General features: G+C 39.5%; 1 protein-coding gene across 1 annotated transcript in view; it reads left to right on the top strand.

The window, feature by feature from the left end:
• Morc4 (MORC family CW-type zinc finger 4) overlaps positions 1–17,039 on the top strand; it is a 50,873-nt gene extending 33,834 nt beyond the window's left edge. The window contains exons 12-16 of the mRNA XM_028767508.1: positions 279–330; positions 1,665–1,837; positions 14,392–15,067; positions 15,623–15,906; positions 16,207–17,039. Coding sequence (XP_028623341.1) covers positions 279–330; positions 1,665–1,837; positions 14,392–15,067; positions 15,623–15,906; positions 16,207–16,360 — 1,339 coding nt within the window. The 3' untranslated portion in view covers positions 16,361–17,039. The remainder of the gene's footprint in view (positions 1–278; positions 331–1,664; positions 1,838–14,391; positions 15,068–15,622; positions 15,907–16,206) is intronic.
• The last annotated feature ends 1,157 nt before the right edge of the window (positions 17,040–18,196 follow it).

Below are 18,196 nucleotides of genomic sequence, written 5' to 3'. Positions count from 1 at the left end.
GAGGAAGAAGAGGAAGAGGAGGAGGAAGAAGAGGAAGAGGAGGAGGAGGAGGAAAAGGAGGAGAAGGAGAAATTGAAAACTCTCCAGTAGCATAATTAAGGAATATAGCCCCAGTTTCTCAGTGAACTTCATGAGTGAACTAAATAGCACCTAATTCTGAAATAGTCTCAGTCTCTAGCTTAGATTGAGCTGTCACTCACTCTGTAGACCAGGCGGCCTTGAGCTTTCAATCCTCCCTCCTTGGCCTCCAGTATCTAAAGAGCACTTTTATCTTCTAGAGTCGAGACTGTTGAGAAGAAGCAGAAGCCTGTGGAAAGTGACAAGTACCAGGTGAGAGACAGGTCCACGCCTTCTTCTTCTCACACAGTTTTCCCCAACAGAAGATTTAGGTTGAAGAACACTGCCTAGCAATGCTGAGGGGTTCTCCTCATGCTCTTTTGATTGGATCTTTGGTTTGGGTTTTGTGCTGATCTTCTGTTGTTGATGTTCGGATTACTTAAAACAGAAGAGTCATGTCGTTTATTTTCCAGATTTGGATTCGTATACCGAGTCGGGGCAGTGGGAATGACACATTTGGTGTCACATAACAGTTGTGTGCCATCTTCATAAGCTGCTCCTCTTGACTGTCTGGTTCTCCTGTCTCCTTTCTTTTGGGATTCAGGGATCATTCCTTCCTCTTTCCTCTTGGGAAGAAGGGTTGGTTCTTTGTGCCTCCCCGCCCCCCCCCCCTCATCCCTGCTTTCAGGCTGGCTGGCTTTATAAAGACTCTGCTGTTTTGAATTTTCAGGAGCACTGTCTCTCGGACATGGTTGCCCAGCTCCGGACGCTGAAGGGTGCAATAAGGTTGGCCGTCCTTTGAGGGACACTCCTTTCCTGGCAGCCACCATAGCACCCGTATATCTCTCCCACCCCTCCTTGCCTTTCTGCATGCTTTCCCTCTTGACCCTATTTCCTAGAGATCTGCTAGTCGCATGTTAGTTTCACTTCCTTCCCGAGTTGGGCAGGTCAGACTAGTGAGGAGAGAGGCAGTTTAACACTAATGCTCCTTCATGTACCCTGCTCACGCTGAGGCATATAAGAAATCACATTTCATATTCTGTCTATACAGAGATTGGGTTTTCCTGGACTGCCCTGTCCTCATTCAGTTTGCCTTCCCTTTATTCTTCTACCCTAATTATTTATATTTTCTTCGTATGCTGGCTCTCCTACAAGATCCCAGGTGCATGTCTCTGTCGTGTGCACTGTGAACATGTGGTAGCCTCTGGCATGCGTCTCTCCTAAACCAGCAGATACTTGCTGCAGTGCTTTTCCTTTCCACCCATGTTTTCAACACAGAGCTCGAAAGGATGAAGACCCAGCCTTCACCTGGGTCACAAGAGCAAAATAGACAACGACTGGGGCTTGGGTTTGTGTCGTGGGTGGAATAGGTCTAGTAACCAATAGAAGAATCGTGAGCGGTCTGTTGTATCTAGCTGAGAAGGTTAGTGACTGAATGTGTTTGGGTCCAGTGTTCTAGTGTACATTACTGTGGACTGTTTGTTCTGTTTAGGAAACAGTTTCTTTTTATTTGGCCAAGCATTCTTTCCTAGCATCAGAAGAATTGACACATCTTTTGGGATTTTGTTCAAACTTGGGATTTTTATGAACTATTTCTTTCTTACTAGGTCTTTAGTAATCCACAAAAGATCCCTACTCCACAAGATATGGTTGAACTGAATGACAAGACAATTGGATATGAGAGAATCAATAGCCCCAGCCTGCTTCCATCTGTTAGAGAAGAAAGCAGATCACCCCCTCGACTTAAATCTCTGGATTCCAGTGCTTTTCAGATTTCCAGGTGACTAAAACCATCACTTGTTTTCAATAGTAAGCCTCAGAATCTGTTATCCTGTATAGTAATTTGATATGCTCTATATATTTTATATTATATATATGCACATATTGTGTGTGTGTGTGTGTGTGTGTGTGTGTGTGTGTGTGTGTATTGGCTGACCTCATACAAAGAGATCCACCGCTCTCTGCCTTCCAAGTGCTAATATTAAAGGCATGTACCACCATGCCAGGTAAGTTTATGTTTTTCTTTAACCCTTGAAGTTCACTAATGGAAATACAGATTGGGACTGACAGAATATTGTCTTGCATGCACCTCCTAGTTTACAAGTGCTATATCAAGCCTGTATATTCTTGAAGTCATCACTGGCTTCTGAAGCGTTCATATCATGTAAGTTATTGTGTCAATGAAGTGATGGGCATGTCAACTCTGAGTATACTGAGGATTCATAAGCCTAGGCTGTGTTTGCCCTATGTAAAATCACCTAGGAGAAATATGTCCTATTAAGTAAAAGATCATTGTTTCCTAGAAAAGAATTTATCGTTGAAAGTTTGTACCTGTGGAACATGGTGGTACAAGTCTTTAATCCCATCACCCAGGAGGCACAGGCTCCTGTGTGTTTGAGACTCGCTTTGTCTACGTGGTGAATTCCAGGCCAGCCAAATTTACACAGTGAGATTCTATCTGAAAAAAAAGAAAACTTGGTATTTTTCTTTTTTGCTTCCCTCCTTTCATGTCCTATCGTGTCATCAATATTGTTAGTCCATATAATAAGAAGGGGCACGGCTATTGATTTTTGTAGGTATTTGTAGGTGTCTGTGAGGTACTAAAAGACATGACAGCCCTCATATTACCACTAGAAATGAACACGGTGCTCCTAATCGGCACACTTGCATTTCTTGTCTCTACTGTTTTCATTCTAGTAGGGACAGACTGTAGATTGCTCTCAAAAGATTGCTCACAGGATTGCTCTCAAAAGTACAAATGTCTAAAGTTATCATTAACACGACCCTTAGATAATAGTGAGGCTCTCGGCCCCCTTTTGTTGATATATCATAGGATAGAGGCCACAGACTATTTCATACAGTCAGTTAACTCTTTCCTCCAGTGATGGTGGTTCTTTACTTGTTTGGTTCTTCTTAGGTAAGTCTTCAGCCTCTTATAAACAAAGACTTGTCCAGGTGTGTGAGTCCCCTGTATTTCTATTCTTACATAATTAAACCCTGTGGATAATAGAGAGGGACCTTTAGATCCTTCTGAACATGAGCAGATGGCCTCAAGAGAAAGTACGTTTTTAGGAGTAAAACTATTAAAACTCTTAAAATAAGTTAATGACACTCTCTATGAAAGCATGTAGATTAATACTCAATAAGCAGTACTCAGATTTAAAGAGCACCTTAGAAAGCTGAATTCTGTAGCAAGGAGTAAAAAAAAAGGCCACTCTGCTCTCTGAAGTTTGATCCTAAGTCTACCCTGTTGCTATCAATAGATTTTCAACAGCCATTGGAGGTTTGAAGGGGCGCACAGGGAGTGATTTTGATTTTGAAGCACAATATTACTTTTCCCTTCTGCCCTTCTGACTGGTCTCACTCCTTGCACTTTAATGATCACTTTCCCTTTTCTGTCTGCATTTGTAGGGAGATGCCATACTTTGTGAGTGCAGTACCACGCTACATCCATTGGGTGGCACACCTCATCAGCTTTTTATTGAAGTTTTTGCGTGTGTCATCGCGGAATGCATAAGGCTTAGGCTGTAGAGGGCAAGTGAAGTGCTTTGAAAATTTATGCGTAATTCTAATATGTTGAGAGTAAAATTCCTTCAAGAGCTAAATGATACCTGATGCTGCTAGTAGTATCTGGTATCTGAGATTAGCAAATAGTAATTACATCATTTCAGGCTGCATGTATAGTACTATTCAAATTTGTTGAGGCATTTCCAGCTACTTAGAAAGACTAAGGCCGGAAGATCTGCTGAACACTAAGTCCCGGGGTTGGAGACCAGCCTAAATAACATACCAAAATGCTGTCTTTTAAAACTTATTACTAGCAGGTTTTTCATTTGGAAGTGGAAAATGGAGGTGCTCACAGGTTTAATAAAATATGCAGTTTCTGATAGAAGAATATTGATGAAATAATTACTAGTTTAGTCAAGAGTTACAAAGATTTCCTTTGTTATCGAAAGCTAGAAAGCTATAGCATAGCAAGAATCTTTGAGTTATGTAGCCCTGCTTATTAACTGTACCAAATAAAGCCTAGTTTTTAAAAAGTCATACCTGGGGCAGGTTAGAAAGGTCCTCCATGAAGGTCATTAGAAATGACTTTGAGAGTCTTACATATCTAACAAGGGGTGAAAAAAGAATTATATACAATAGACTCAGGCGGGATGTAAGCTGTCAGTCATAACCTTTTATGGAAAAGCAGTTTGTTTCTGTTAGAGCAAGTGATTTACTTCTGTCCATTCATTCTGCATAACTTTGAGTGCTGTATGAAATATATTCTTTTAGGGTAATAGTGGGATCCGAGATGATGGAATAGTCAGTGTTAAATGCAAATATCTCCAGTATATGCAAGTTCCCTTACAAATGGTACAAACTGAGGTCTAAAATAGCCATAAGTGTATCAGCATAGAAAGAAGCAATGATTGTAGTTTATTTATATATAGTGAATAAAGTATGCTGAAAGCTGATGAGTTTGCATTTTAAAATAATACTTAAAAGGTACCCCTATTGTCTAGGAATACTGCTTTTGTTTGGGAAGAGCATGCCTCTGACTGTTTTCATCTCCCCAGCTTTGTATTGTGGAAGGTATATTTAGATAGAACCAAAAGGACTGGCTTTCTCTTCTCCCACTTGGAGGGTGGAGGCCCCCACTTGGGCATAGCATGCTGACAAAACTAGGTTCATTACACCACCTCAAGATTGCTTATAGATCAAAAGGTTCATTTTAGGTTCAGAATGACTCCACTCTGCATTCGTAATGCAGAGATTTATCTCTGGAAGAAATAGGCTATTGTCTCTACTCCTACTTTTTGCATAAGGCAGGCCTTTAGGTTGAATTCCATGGCTCTACCTAAAGGAACTGACTTTATCTACAGCAAAGTATCAAGAATTTCATGCCTGAGGACACTGTCAGAAATAAAATAGATCATGATAGATAATCATTAAGAAGTTGCTTATAATTCCATAATACAGCTTACAGAAATCAAATACCCAGACATCTAGAAGTTTGGTAATGGAATCAGAGAAAGACAATTAAGAAAAGTTTTTTTGAGATGGCAGTTAAATTCTAGGTGTCAGCAAGGCTATGCATAAGCACAAGTCAGCATCCACTAAGAAACAAACAGAATAGGAGGACATAAGTTAAACTTGAAACCAGTACCCAAGCTTCATTCAGAGAAGACAACAAACAGCTAGCAACCCCATTGGCATAGATTTAATACTATGACCACCAATCACTGGCCAAATAATGCTCTAATCAATTCTAAGTGAATAAAGTATGCTGAATGACAATTTCTAAGAAGCCAGGTTTGAAGATAAAATCACACACATCCCTGACAATTCCAGCTATGTATGTATGTATGTATGTATGTATGTATGTATGTATGTATGTTCAAGTCTCTGCTCTCTTGGAGTTGACTAAAGAGGGAAGATCTAAGCAATTACAAAGTGAATATTTTGCATAAACAAATTCCTTAAATTTTAGTAGCAGCCTCCAAGCCACAAAAAAATATAGTATAAAGGGTAAAAACCTGACTGGAGAGGGGCACTTAATCACAAACTCTGACTAGTAAGTGACTAGTCATCTATGATAGACCAGGGGTGAATCCTGGAATGTCTGAATTCAATCCACAAGACATGCATGAAGGAAGGAGATAGCCAACCCCCACAAGTTCTTCTCTGATGTCCATGTGCATGCCATAGAATGTACATGTATTCAGACATAAAAAACTAAAGTAAAATAAAAATGTAATAAAAGTATGCAAGCAATGACAATATAGAGCCCAAGACAGGGAGAATCAGTGTCCAGAATTGTTATACTATATCTGCTAAAATGTTTGAGTGTCAAGAACAAACTATGAGACATGCCAGGAACTATGAAAACATAAGCTATACATAGGAAGCAAACATAAGCCATTGAAACTGCTCTTGAAGATACCTCAGTGTTTACTCTGGCAGTTGGACTCTAAAGCAACCATTAATAATATGTTCAAAGACTTACAGGAAATTATGGATGAAATATTAAGGCAGATATGGAGACAGTGTTTCACCAAGTACAAAATAACAATAAAAGAATGGAAGCTACTTTTAAAGCAACCAAATCAAAATTCTGTATGGAAAAAGTACTGGCATGAAAATTTCTCTAAGAAGACTCAAAAACACAATTAAAAGTAAAAAGAATAATGAATTACCCAAAATGGAACAGTGCAATTATATATTATTCAATCAGAAGAACATAGACAAAAGTGAAAATGAAGATAAAATCACACATATCCCTGACAAAGCTTCAGAGACAAGTACACCAACGCTACAGAACATTAAATGAAGAAGAGACAGAGCGTGTAGAAATGGCATTTTAAAACAATAGCTAAAAACTTCCCAGATTTCATGAATGGCATTAGCCTGGGCATTTAAGTGCAGTAAATTCAAAATAAATAAACAACCAGTCATGTCATAGTGAAAATATTGAAAGCAAAAGGTAGAGAGAAAGTCTCTAAAGCAGAGCTTATATGTGAATGGTCTTGTACTAGCAAATATTAAGATTAATGGGTAATTTCTCATTTAAAAAATGAAGATCAGAAAGTGATGGGGTGCTACTATGACTGAGATATGGTTTGTCCCTAGCAAAACTTAAGTTGACATTTAATTGCCAGTGTAACAGTATTCCTCAGACCATTAAGAGATAGATTAGACCTTCCATTGTGAAGGTCTCTGCCTTCTGAATGCTCTTATACCTTCTACCATAAGTGAGGCTGTAGTGAGATTTTCTCCAGAAGCTAATGAGATCAGCATACAGAACTGTGAACCAAAATAATTACCTCTTTCCTTAGAAGTTACTCAGCTCTGATATTCTGTTATAACAATATGAAACAGACGTTGAAAGGATAGACTATTCAAGTATTAGGAAAAAAATCAGACTAGCCACCAAAAACTTAATTCCAGTAAAACCATCTTCAAGAAGTTAAATGAGATAATTTTATTCTCAAGTATACCAAAGCTGTAAAAATTTACAAGCCTAACAAATGATTATTTTGACTCTTATTTTTACAGCTAGTTACTTATTTTGCACATGTAAGTACATGTGGCCACATGAATGTGCTACAGCATACAGCATATGTGTGACAGTCAGAGGAGAACTCATGGGAGTTGGTCCTCTTTCATCATGCAGATTCCAAGGATCAAACTCAGGTCATCAGGCTTGGTGTCAGGTGCTTTTACCTGCTGAATCATCTTGCCAGCCCAGACTGATTTCAACAAGACTGTCTAAGATTATGTGCTTTAAAACAAAACTGTTCTAGATATAAAAAGAGATATTTAGTGATTTAAAAGAAAGTCCATTAGGGAGGCATAGTAAGAAAACCACTAAGCATAATCAGACAGAAGGAAGGAAGTGATTAAAGTGGAAATGAAGTGGAGATGAGCAAAACAATAGAAAAAAATCAGCACGACTACAATCCACGATGTTTAAAGAACAGCACAGTTTAAGAAAACAAGCCAAATGCAACATTATTTATGATTCTTTCAAAAATATCTAGACTAAATGCAACAGAAGTGGTACAAACAATATGTGTACCCTAGAAAATAACAAAACATTGTTGAATTAAAGGCAGCATAAATGAATAGAAAGGCATCTGTCATTTCTGCTATCAAAGGGTTTCTTACTTTAAAAACATCTCAGTAGTCTCCAACTGGTGTACAGATGCAGTATAATCTCTTTCAAAACACCAGATGTCTCTGTTGTAATATCAACAGACTCATTCTAAAATTCATGTGGAAATGCCAGGAACAGCAATTCAGTCCAACATTCTTGAAAAAGAAGAAAGTTAGCAGAATTGGCATTTCACTCACCTTTAATAATCTCCAGTAGTCAAGAAAGTGTGATAGTGGTATAAGTTTAGACACATATTTCAATGAAAAAGAAAATAAAGACGCACCCTTACATTTATGGTCAGTAGATTTGAATGCAACAAAATGCAAGTCAATCCCTACCCCGTAATTGCTTTCATATCTATGTATAACAGCTAAAGCTATAAGACTTCTAAAATACAACAGGAGTAAGTTTTTGTAACTTGGACTAGGCTATAGTTTCTTAGATATAACACACAGATGCATGCATACACACAAACTGGAAGGGACAACAAAAAAAAGTTCAATTGATACGTGTAAAAAAAATGAAAAGATCTGAGAGGCTGCAGAGGTGAATCAGTGATTCAGAGCTCAGCCCCCACAACCACCTGCAATTCCAGTTCCAGCATAGATGATACCTTCTTCTGACCATTGCGGGTCCTATACACACATGTATTGCATGTGAATACATACATGCAGGCAAATACACGTACATTAATGAAAATAAACAATAGATGTTTTAAAAACAAAACGAGCTGCAAAAACCTTGTCTTTAGGTAATGAGAGGAGGCTGAGGCAGAAGAGTTGTCATTTCAAGGCTAGCCTGAGTTGTAATGAAACACTATCACCAAAAATAACAACATCAGCAAACAACCACAAAGTAAAACCAACGACCCACAGAATTAGGAAAACCACTTTAAAAAATTGTATGTGTTAAAGAGTTGGAATCCAAGACTATATAAAACCTGTTACAACTCACTAATAAAACAGCTTAATGGGCCAAAGAAGATAGACAGGTAAGTAGCCAGGACATGAGAGGAAGCTTGGTATCAATGACCATTAAAGCAATGCCAATCAAAACCAAAATGAGCTGTTACTTCACAGCCATTAAGATGATTATCTTCAAAAGGATAAATAATAGGTGTTGGTGATGATGCTGTAGAATTTGAACCTTTGTGGACTGACATAAATGCAAAATATCATAGTTGCTTTAGTGGAAGGGTCTGGAAGCGCTACAGATTCTTCAAATAGCTTATTCCCCAGTAATTCTACTTCAAAGTACATATTCTAGAAAAGTGAAAATGTATATTCATACATATGTTCATAGCAAAAGGTACAAACCATCCAAATTCTCATCAGCAGAGTATTTAATACAACATACATAATAACCTCTTAGATTTCTTTGGTGGGTTTTGTTGTTCTTTTTGTTTTCTCTTTTTTCTTTCTTTTTTGTTTGTTTTTTTGTTTTGTTTTTCAAGACAGGGTTTCTCTGTGTAGCCCTGGATGTCCTAGAACTCACTCTGTAGACCAGGCTGGCCTCAAATTCATGATTAAAGGCACCCACCACTGCCCAGCTGTCCACCTCCACTGCTGTCTTTCCAATTTTGTTGATTGTTTATACATAGAAAGCTCTCTCTCTCTCTCTCTCTCTCTCTCTCTCTCTCTCTCTCTCTTTCTCTCTCTCTGTGTGTGTGCATGTGTTTGTGTGTATGTGTGTGTGTAATAATTTTGTTTTCTACTACTTTGCTGATTGTATTTATAATATGTAAGAGTTTCATGGTTGAATCTTTAATATATTGAGATATGGACTTTGAATCCCTAAATGCTCCAGGAATTTTCTCATCGAGGGGTGTTGGCTTTTGTCAAAGTTCTTCTCTGTATCTATTGAGATGGTCCTGTTCTCTTTAATGATGTCACTCCAGGGTAAACCCACTCCCAAGACTAGTCTGGTAACATAATCTGGACTTGGTGGGGAAAAGATGAGAAGAAGTAAACTCAAAGTTGGGTAGCTAAGGAGGACAGGAAGGATAAAGTATGGAGAGGGGAGGAACTGGGGAAGGGGATGAATATAATCAAAGTAAGTTTTATGTTACTCTCAAAGAAAAAATAAAACCTGTAAAATTAAAAAGCCATACAATGGAATATGGTCCAGCCATAGAAAGTACTTGTACTAGTAAACTTAGTAGAATGAAATGCCCTAGACTGGGTAACCCTATGAAAAAAAATCACATTAATTTAATTTAGTTCTGGAAGCTGTAAATATAAGTAGCACATCACTAGCTCAGGAGAAAGGATGCCTTCTTCTGGCTGAGTGCCGTGATGGTGCAAGGCTTTGTGTGGTAAGAGACAGGGAGCACACATCTGTGTCTGCGTCTATATTCTCTATGCTGCCAGTTCTGGCCCATCTCTTTCCCTCTGTACTGTCCTCCTCTTCTCTCTCCCTCTCTCTCCCATGATTTTCTGTTTCCCCCTCTCCTTTTGATGACTCTCACTAGCGTTTAATCATGGAGGGGGGAGGTTCCCTAATGATTTTATCTAAGCCTAATCACCTCCCAAAGACTCTACCTCCAAACATATTTGAATTAAGTGTCCATATTGTATATCAAACAGTAGGGATTGCATTTTTACATGTAAAGTATTGGTGTGCATACTCAAATCATATCAGCACTAGAACATCAGTAATATACTAATGTGGGCTACAACATGGCTAAACCTTGGAAACATGCTAAATAAAAGAGTCCAATTATGGGGCTGGTGAGATGGCTCAGTGGTTAAGAGCACTGACTGCTCCTCCAGAGGTCATGAGTTCAAATCCCAGCAACCACATGGTGGCTCACAACCATCTGTAATGAGATCTGATGCCCTCTTGTGGGTGTCTGAAGACAGCTACAGAATACTTATATATAATAAAAGAAAAAAGAGTCCAATTATGAAAAGTCTGGCTTGTTAGCTGCTCCAAAGTCTGAAGCAGAAAATTTATGTTAATGGCCATGTGTACTCTAAGTGGATCAGTGTACAGCATTTTAAAAAGAGGTCCTCAGGACTGAATACACACAGACTGTACAGGAGCCATGCTTTTGATTCTTATTCTTGCCTATCGTGATGTCTTGTACACAGTCAAAAATATGAGCATGACTGTGCAAAACCTAAAGTACTCTCACCTCAATATAGTCTTCTGCATGTTGCTGATCAAGTGCTCAATTCATAGTCAAACAGAGAAAAGTGCTTCAGGAAGCTTTTTGAAGGAGTGGGAGGGTGATCTATGCAGTTTCGTCAGAAAATGTAAAATACTCTTTACCAAAGGAGTGGATATAGGTTTAGTATGAGGCTCGATTCCTAGCGTGAAGAACAAGAGTTTCTGGAGACCAAATCAGAGGGATCCATTTATTTTTCTCTCATTTACATGATAGTTGTATGTTCTTTTTTGTTGTTGTTGTTGATGATGATGTTTTGAGGCAGGGTTTCTCTGTGTATCCCTGGCTGTCCTTGTCCTAGAACTCACTCTGTAAACCAGGCTTGCTTCAAACTCAGAGATCTGCCTGTTTCTGCCTCCTGAATGCTGGGTTTAAAGCCATGTACCACCACCACCTGGCATGATCGTTTTATTCTGATTGCTACTTATATGAAAGTTTTGTTCATCTGCATCTACCACAATTAAGCCCTCTCTGTCATGGAGGTTCCGATTCTGTACTCAGTTAGATGAGCACATATACATATATATATATATATATATACACACATGTACATATATGTATACATACATATCCCATATATGGGAATACATGTTGTAAAAGATCGTTAAAGTCATTACAAGAGGACTGGGAGAGATAGATCAGTTAATAAAGTGCTTACTACCCAAGCACAAAGATCCAAGTTCCATCCATAGCATCCACATAAAAAGCCAGATTTAGCAGTACATGCTTGTAATTACATCCCTGGGGAGATAGAAACAGAGAAACAATCTCTCTCCAGCTAACCTTGTGTAATCATGAGCTCCAGGCCTCAATGTGAAACCCTGTCTCAAAAAGCAAGGTGAGTGACTCTTAAGGAACTACGCACCCAGTATTCACTGCTGGCCTCCACATACACATGGACCTGTGCGAATGTCCTTGTGCGTGGGTGAGTGTGTGCCTGCTCACAGGGTTACAAACATTCAGGAGTAGCACTCGAGCTAGATTTAGACGTAAAATGTTAGAAAAGAGAAGCTCATTCTGGTCAAATGAAGCACCATAAGAAGTCACCCAGCAATTCAATTTGTCCAGTGTTTATAAAGGAACAAGAGAAGATACAGTTAAGGCCAAATTATATATCCCAGCTCTGCCACTTAGCATCTGCAGACAGTCAATTATAACCTCTTCCTGATCGTCCTTTACAAGCAGTTGAGATAATATTACCTTCCAGTTGAGAGAATTAGATAAGGCTTCCCACGTTGTCTGGCATAGGGTTTAGACATGGGAAGGCTTGATTGTCCAGCCAAAACACTTCAATTTTATGTTATTGGAAGCAACACATAAAAATTTAGAAATAGGAATTGCATAAGCCGAAGCAGTGCTTCAGGAGATTAATTTAGTGCATGAACTGCAGGGAAAACCGATCCCAGGAAGCCATTGCAATAATCCAGAACGGCAACAACAGCCTCAGTTAGCAGTGTTCATAGTGTAAGTCACCATATAAAACACCATCAAAATTGCCAATAGTTTGATGTCGCTGACACCAGTAGAAACAGGAGAGATGAAACCTGTTCGAAGGAAAAGGTGAAGAGTCAGTTTTATACTCACTGGGATACCATTGGGACATCCAGGGAAAAAAAATGTGTGCTACGCAGTTGTAAATACAGGACTTGGGTGTTAGGACTTGGGAGAATGTGGGAGGTTTTGCCCTCCCACAGGTTGTGGCCAACAAGTTGTCTGAGATTACGAGAAAGAAGGACCATTGTCAAAAGTGGAACTAGGGACAGAGCTCTTAGAGTTGGGGAAATGAAGACTAGGTAGACAATCAACTATATTTACCTTTCTTAAAACTTGGTTTTTTTTTTGTCTTTTTTTTTTTAAGAGGTTCAGCCTATAACCCTCCCTGGCAGGCCTGTAGTCTAGGCTGGCTTCAAGGTTGCATCAGTCTTCCTGCCTTGGTCAAGTTTCCCAACTGCTGAAATTACAGGCATTCAGTTCTATGTCCAGCTTTTCTTTCAGTATTATACAAACCTTTCCTCCGTTCTTGCCAAAGGAATGTGTTACTGTCCTCAGCATCAGAGCTAAGCACACCATATGTGGTATCCTTTATACAATCTTAAGGATGGATATGTATGTTCGCTCATATCCTCAGAATCCTTCTTCAGGCCAGTTTGGGTTCTGAAAAACTAAGAGCATTATAAGACTGAGATGTCTCACACTCATTCTCAGAAACCACAGAGCTATGGGCAGCCTTGAGGTCCTCTGAGGAGGCCAATTACATGCCTGATTCTTTCTCACAAAAAGTTCAACATTTTTTTTTTACCATGGAATTTCTTGGTCACCTGAAGAGAATGAAAATGGCATTCCAATCCTTCAGCCTGTATAAAATCGTCCATTGATCTCTCTGCTATCGGCTGTTTTGATAGATTCTTCACCCAATTCTAGCAGCCAGAGGCCATCCTCCTGGACTTCTCTGAAGAACAAAGGGAACTCCAGTTTGTGCCTGATCAAATGAAGTTGTTTGTAATAGTGGGAAAATGATTTGAACTGACTGGTCTACTTTCTTGGTTTCTAACTAGGGCCTTGTGTTTTAATTAACTTTTACAAGGGAATAATGGGCAATGGCCATAATCCACTTGGCTGGCAAGGAATTCTACGAAGTTCTGTTGCAATATAAAAATGTGCTAAGTCTTTGATACTAGAGGGTTTTGTGATACTTTAAAATTAATGAGCTGGCTTTATTCTCTGCATACACTGCTAGGCTCTTTTAATGACCTTTTATTCCATTCTATGTTAAGAGATTTTGTGTGTGTGTGTGTGTGTGTGTGTTTAGCTTCTGTTTGTCTTCCTCTATTTGCTTTTAGGAAGCCTCACAGTTAGCCTGCTTTAAACTTCATCTTTAAAACGCTTTATCAAGCTCAGCCTATTCCTGTTTTATTCTTATGCTGATCCTTAAAACCTATCGACTTTATTGCTCCCTGAACACCATTTGCCAACTCATCCCATTCCATGAGTAAAGGGGCTCAAGCTCAGAGGGGTTGAGTTGTTGTACTACTTTGTTAATGTAACAGAATACGTTAGACCAGGTAACTTTAAAAGGAAAAGATGTTTGTTGAGATTACAAGTCTAAAGATTCAAAGACATGGTGTGGCAGTTCTCTTATCTTGTCTCTGGTGAAAGCTTTATGGTGGATGGTATCACAATGTTAGGGTTGTGTGTGAGAGAGATGTTACATCTTTTATAACATCTGGTTTTCCTGAAAACTAACCAGGGTCCCATGAGTGCTGCTTTAATCCCTTCTGAAGATAACACCTCCAGTAACCAAACAACCTCCCACAAGGGTCTTCCTCTTAAAAGGTTCCATTACCTGTTAACACTGACACACTGGAGACAGCTTCTATCATATCCTTAGGGAATAAACCATATCTCAGCCATGGTTGTTAGTCCTCACCTGAAAGAGTATGTGCCATAAGGAGGGGCTTTGTTGAATAAGAATATTCTTTACCTGTTCTGTGACAAGTTACAATTCTATCTCTTCTTTTTGCAGTAAATACAAATTGATCCTAGGAGAGGAGCCTTTGGAGAAACGAAGGAAGATGCAAAATGAGATGCCACTATCTCCTATAGATTACTCCATGTCCAGTTTTTATAGGAGGGTAGAAGCGGCTGCCACCTACCCAGAAGGAGAAAACAGCCCTGATAAATCCAGTTCTGAGAGAAGTACACCACCACACCTCATACCAGAATACCCAGAATCAGACAAGCTTACAGAACAGAACAGGGAAGCTCTAGCACTTTGTCCAGGGTCCCAGGACCAAGAGCAAGGGTTCCTGCTTCCTGAAGAATTAGAAGATCAGATGCCAAAATTGGTAGCAGAAGAGTCTAACAGAAGTAGTGAGGACACAGACAAAGACATGAATAAAGGGCCTTTTGTAGCAGTTGTTGGTGTTGCAAAGGGAGTTGCAGATTCAGGAGCTCCCATCCAGCTAGTCCCCTTTAACAGGGAGGAGTTTGTAGGCAAAAGAAAGAGAGCAGAATCCTGGAAGAGAGCAAATCCTTATTCTTCTGCGGCTCCTGCAGCCACTGCTGGGAAAAGAAAGGGCTATCAGGAAAGGAGTCGAAACATGCCAAAGATAAAGAACCAGAAAGAGTCAGAAGAATTGAAGAGAACCACTGAAAAATTGGAACGTGTTTTGGCTGAAAGGAATTTGTTCCAGCAAAAGGTTTGGGCAACATCTTACCACTAGGGATAAGAAGAGGTCTTTGTAAGCAAAGGACTAGCTAGGGCAGTGGCTCTCATCCTTCCTAATGCTGGGACCCTTTCATACAGTTTCCTCATGTTGTGGTGACCCCCACCCATAAAGTCATTTTAATTGCTACCTCATAACTGTAATTTTGCTACCGTTACAAATTGTAATGTAAATGTATTTGTTTTCTGACGATCTTAAGCAACCCTTTGTAAAAAGAGTCATTTGATTCCCCCAAGGGGTCATGACCTACACGTTGTGAATTGCTGGGCTAAGGTGTTGCTATTTTGGTGATTTCTTTCATACTTTGAGGTTTTTAAACAAAATCCCCATCACCCAGACTGTAGTATGTCTCAGACTGAGTGGACTCTAGTGTGTTTTCCCTCTATGTTGTAGGTTTGACAGGAGATTTGTGTACGTACAATAAAATATTATAAATAATGGAATCACAGGGTAGATTAGGAATGGTTTGGGGTACTCTAGATTTTGGTTGTATATTGGGCCATTGACTTCCTCTTTCTTGGACTATAGGTAGAGGAGCTGGAACAGGAGAAAAACCACTGGCAATCTGAATTTAAGAAAGCTCAACATGAATTGGTCACCTATAGTACCCAGGAGACAGAAGGCTTATACTGGAGCAAGAAGCACATGGGTTATCGCCAAGCTGAATTCCAGATTCTGAAAGCCGAGCTAGAACGAACCAAAGAGGAGAAGCAAGAACTAAAGGAGAAACTGAAAGAGACAGAGTCACACCTGGAAGTATTGCAGAAGGCCCAGGTCTCCTTCCGGAACCCAGAGGGAGATGACCTAGAAAGGTTAATTACTAGGGTTTAGTTATCAGCTTGTGAGTACTAATGGGAATTATCTGCTGAGACCCCCAGTTGCTGGGAGGCAGCCTTAATTCATAGACCACCACAGATTGAGTAATTATTTCTTAGAAAGCCGCAGCTAGTCTCCCAGTGTTTGACGGCATGGTGCTTTGAGATTTCTTTCTACCTAGTGGAGACAGAACTATTAAGAAGTGTAGGCCCATTTTGAAGGGACTTCATTTTATTCTGTTGGCTAATGACTTCATGTCATCTCTTCTCCTCCTGCCCTCTCACTCCATCATACAGGGCTTTGGCCAGGCTCACTCGGCTACGTGTCCACGTCAGCTATCTCCTTACTTCTGTCCTCCCTCACTTGGAGCTTCGTGAGATCGGGTATGACTCAGAACAAGTGGATGGGATCCTGTACACAGTGCTGGAGGCAAATCACATACTGGACTGAGGACCAGACTATATATCCTCTCCTAGCTTTCTTTTCTCCCTTCTGCCTGTGTACTGAATGTCCTCCCTTGTCTTGTCTCTCCTTTCTCCCCTTCTCCCATCCTACCCTTTCCCCCAGACCCCAGACTCTTTCTTTCTCTTTCACCTTTATGCCTTATATGAAGAATCTTGGAATGAGTCCTGGCTCTTAATCAGTGTGCTTCACATTCGTGGTGGGTGTGAAGAAAGAGCCTTTTAAAGAGTTCAGGCACAGAAAAGCAATAGTCACCAAGTTAAGTGACCTGAAAGCTCTAATTTTGATGATCTATTAGATACTTGGTTTGTTTCATATTCTTGATCATGGTTTGTATTAATTTAGGTTAAGTCAGTCAGCAAATGTTGGGTCCAATGTACTTGGTGGGATAAGTAATGATTTCAGCCCTGCCAAGGTTCTAACAATCTAGTGGGAAACGCAAGGCACACCAAGTTACCTAACTATACAGAGAAGCATATGGTGTGTATGAGTGGTATACACATGACACGGAAGATAAAAGACAGTGGCTTAAAGGAAGGCAGTATACCATAAGTGGGACCTAAATGAAGCTTTCAAGAGTAAACATGACAACACTCTTAATGATGGTTGGTGCTTACGTGGTAGGATCATGGTTGACTTTTTTTTTCTTCCTATCTTCTTGCCCTGTTCAAATTTTTCTCTAACATTCTTGTTGCTCTTCTTACAATGAAAAATAAATTGTTTTGAAAGCTAAACAAATAGGCTTGAATTTGGGTGTCAAATGAGACATTTATAAAAGTATGACATATTTTGACATTTATAATTTATGTTGAGTTTAATATTACCTCTGGAGAGACAGCATAAACAAATGTGCAAAAAAAAAATCCAGAATGTGAAAAAAAGCATTTGGTAAGAGTGATAGGTTAGTGTAAAGGGAACCCGCCAGCCAACTCATCAATTCTCTATGGTATTTTTATTGTAATAACAGATGTATGAAAATAAATATATAAGGATCTAAATCTTAAATTTCAGGTAGCAGGAGAAATATTTTTGGATAGGAAGATTTAGTTGCCATTCCCTCAAAATATGCCTACCTACATTCTAGGCTATACAAAGTGAGAGATAGACCTCAGAGTACAGAGTACAGTAGTACATCTTATGCACATGTAAAGAAGATGTTTTGTGAATCCATTGCTTTATTATATTTAGATAGTATATAGTCTCCAAAGAGCTAAGGTATTCCTGAAGGGTCACTGAGCAGTGAACACTATATATAGATACCTATGTGTATGTGCATCTCAACATTGAAAACCAGGAAGTAAGAGATAGCAATAGTAGAAGGTGGGATCCACCATCAGTAAGAGAATTCTCTAGTACACACCAAACACTTTGGATAGTCATTCTGCTTTCCTCTGGAGATTAACTTCAGAAGACTATCCTAAGGATACTTTAGGTTAAGTCAGTCAGCAAATGTTGGGTCCAATGTACTTGGTGGGATAAGTAATGATTTCAGCCCTGCCAAGGTTCTAACAATCTAGTGGGAAACTTTGAAAAGAGGCCCATCATAGATAGATATTCTTGTGAGTCTGTGGAGAATATGGGGAGGCCAGTAGCCAGGCTTCACCATTAGAATGGTACTTAAACATAGTCCTGCTCCACCACTCTACCTCACCCCAGCTCTCGCAGGCTGCATCATTAACTTTCATCGTATCCATTTGCATCAGTATATCCAAGGCCTCAGTTGTCTAAATGGGATTGCTAGCAAGGGAACGATAACACATGCAATTATTTTCTCAGTGGTACTTATCACATAGGGACTGGGAGGGGGTGCGACTTTGCACAGAT

This window comes from Grammomys surdaster, unplaced genomic scaffold (genome assembly GCF_004785775.1).
Source record: "Grammomys surdaster isolate TR1022 unplaced genomic scaffold, NIH_TR_1.0 173, whole genome shotgun sequence".
NCBI classification, from domain to species: Eukaryota; Metazoa; Chordata; class Mammalia; order Rodentia; family Muridae; genus Grammomys; species Grammomys surdaster.
This window is presented reverse-complemented; position numbering and strand designations above follow the sequence as displayed.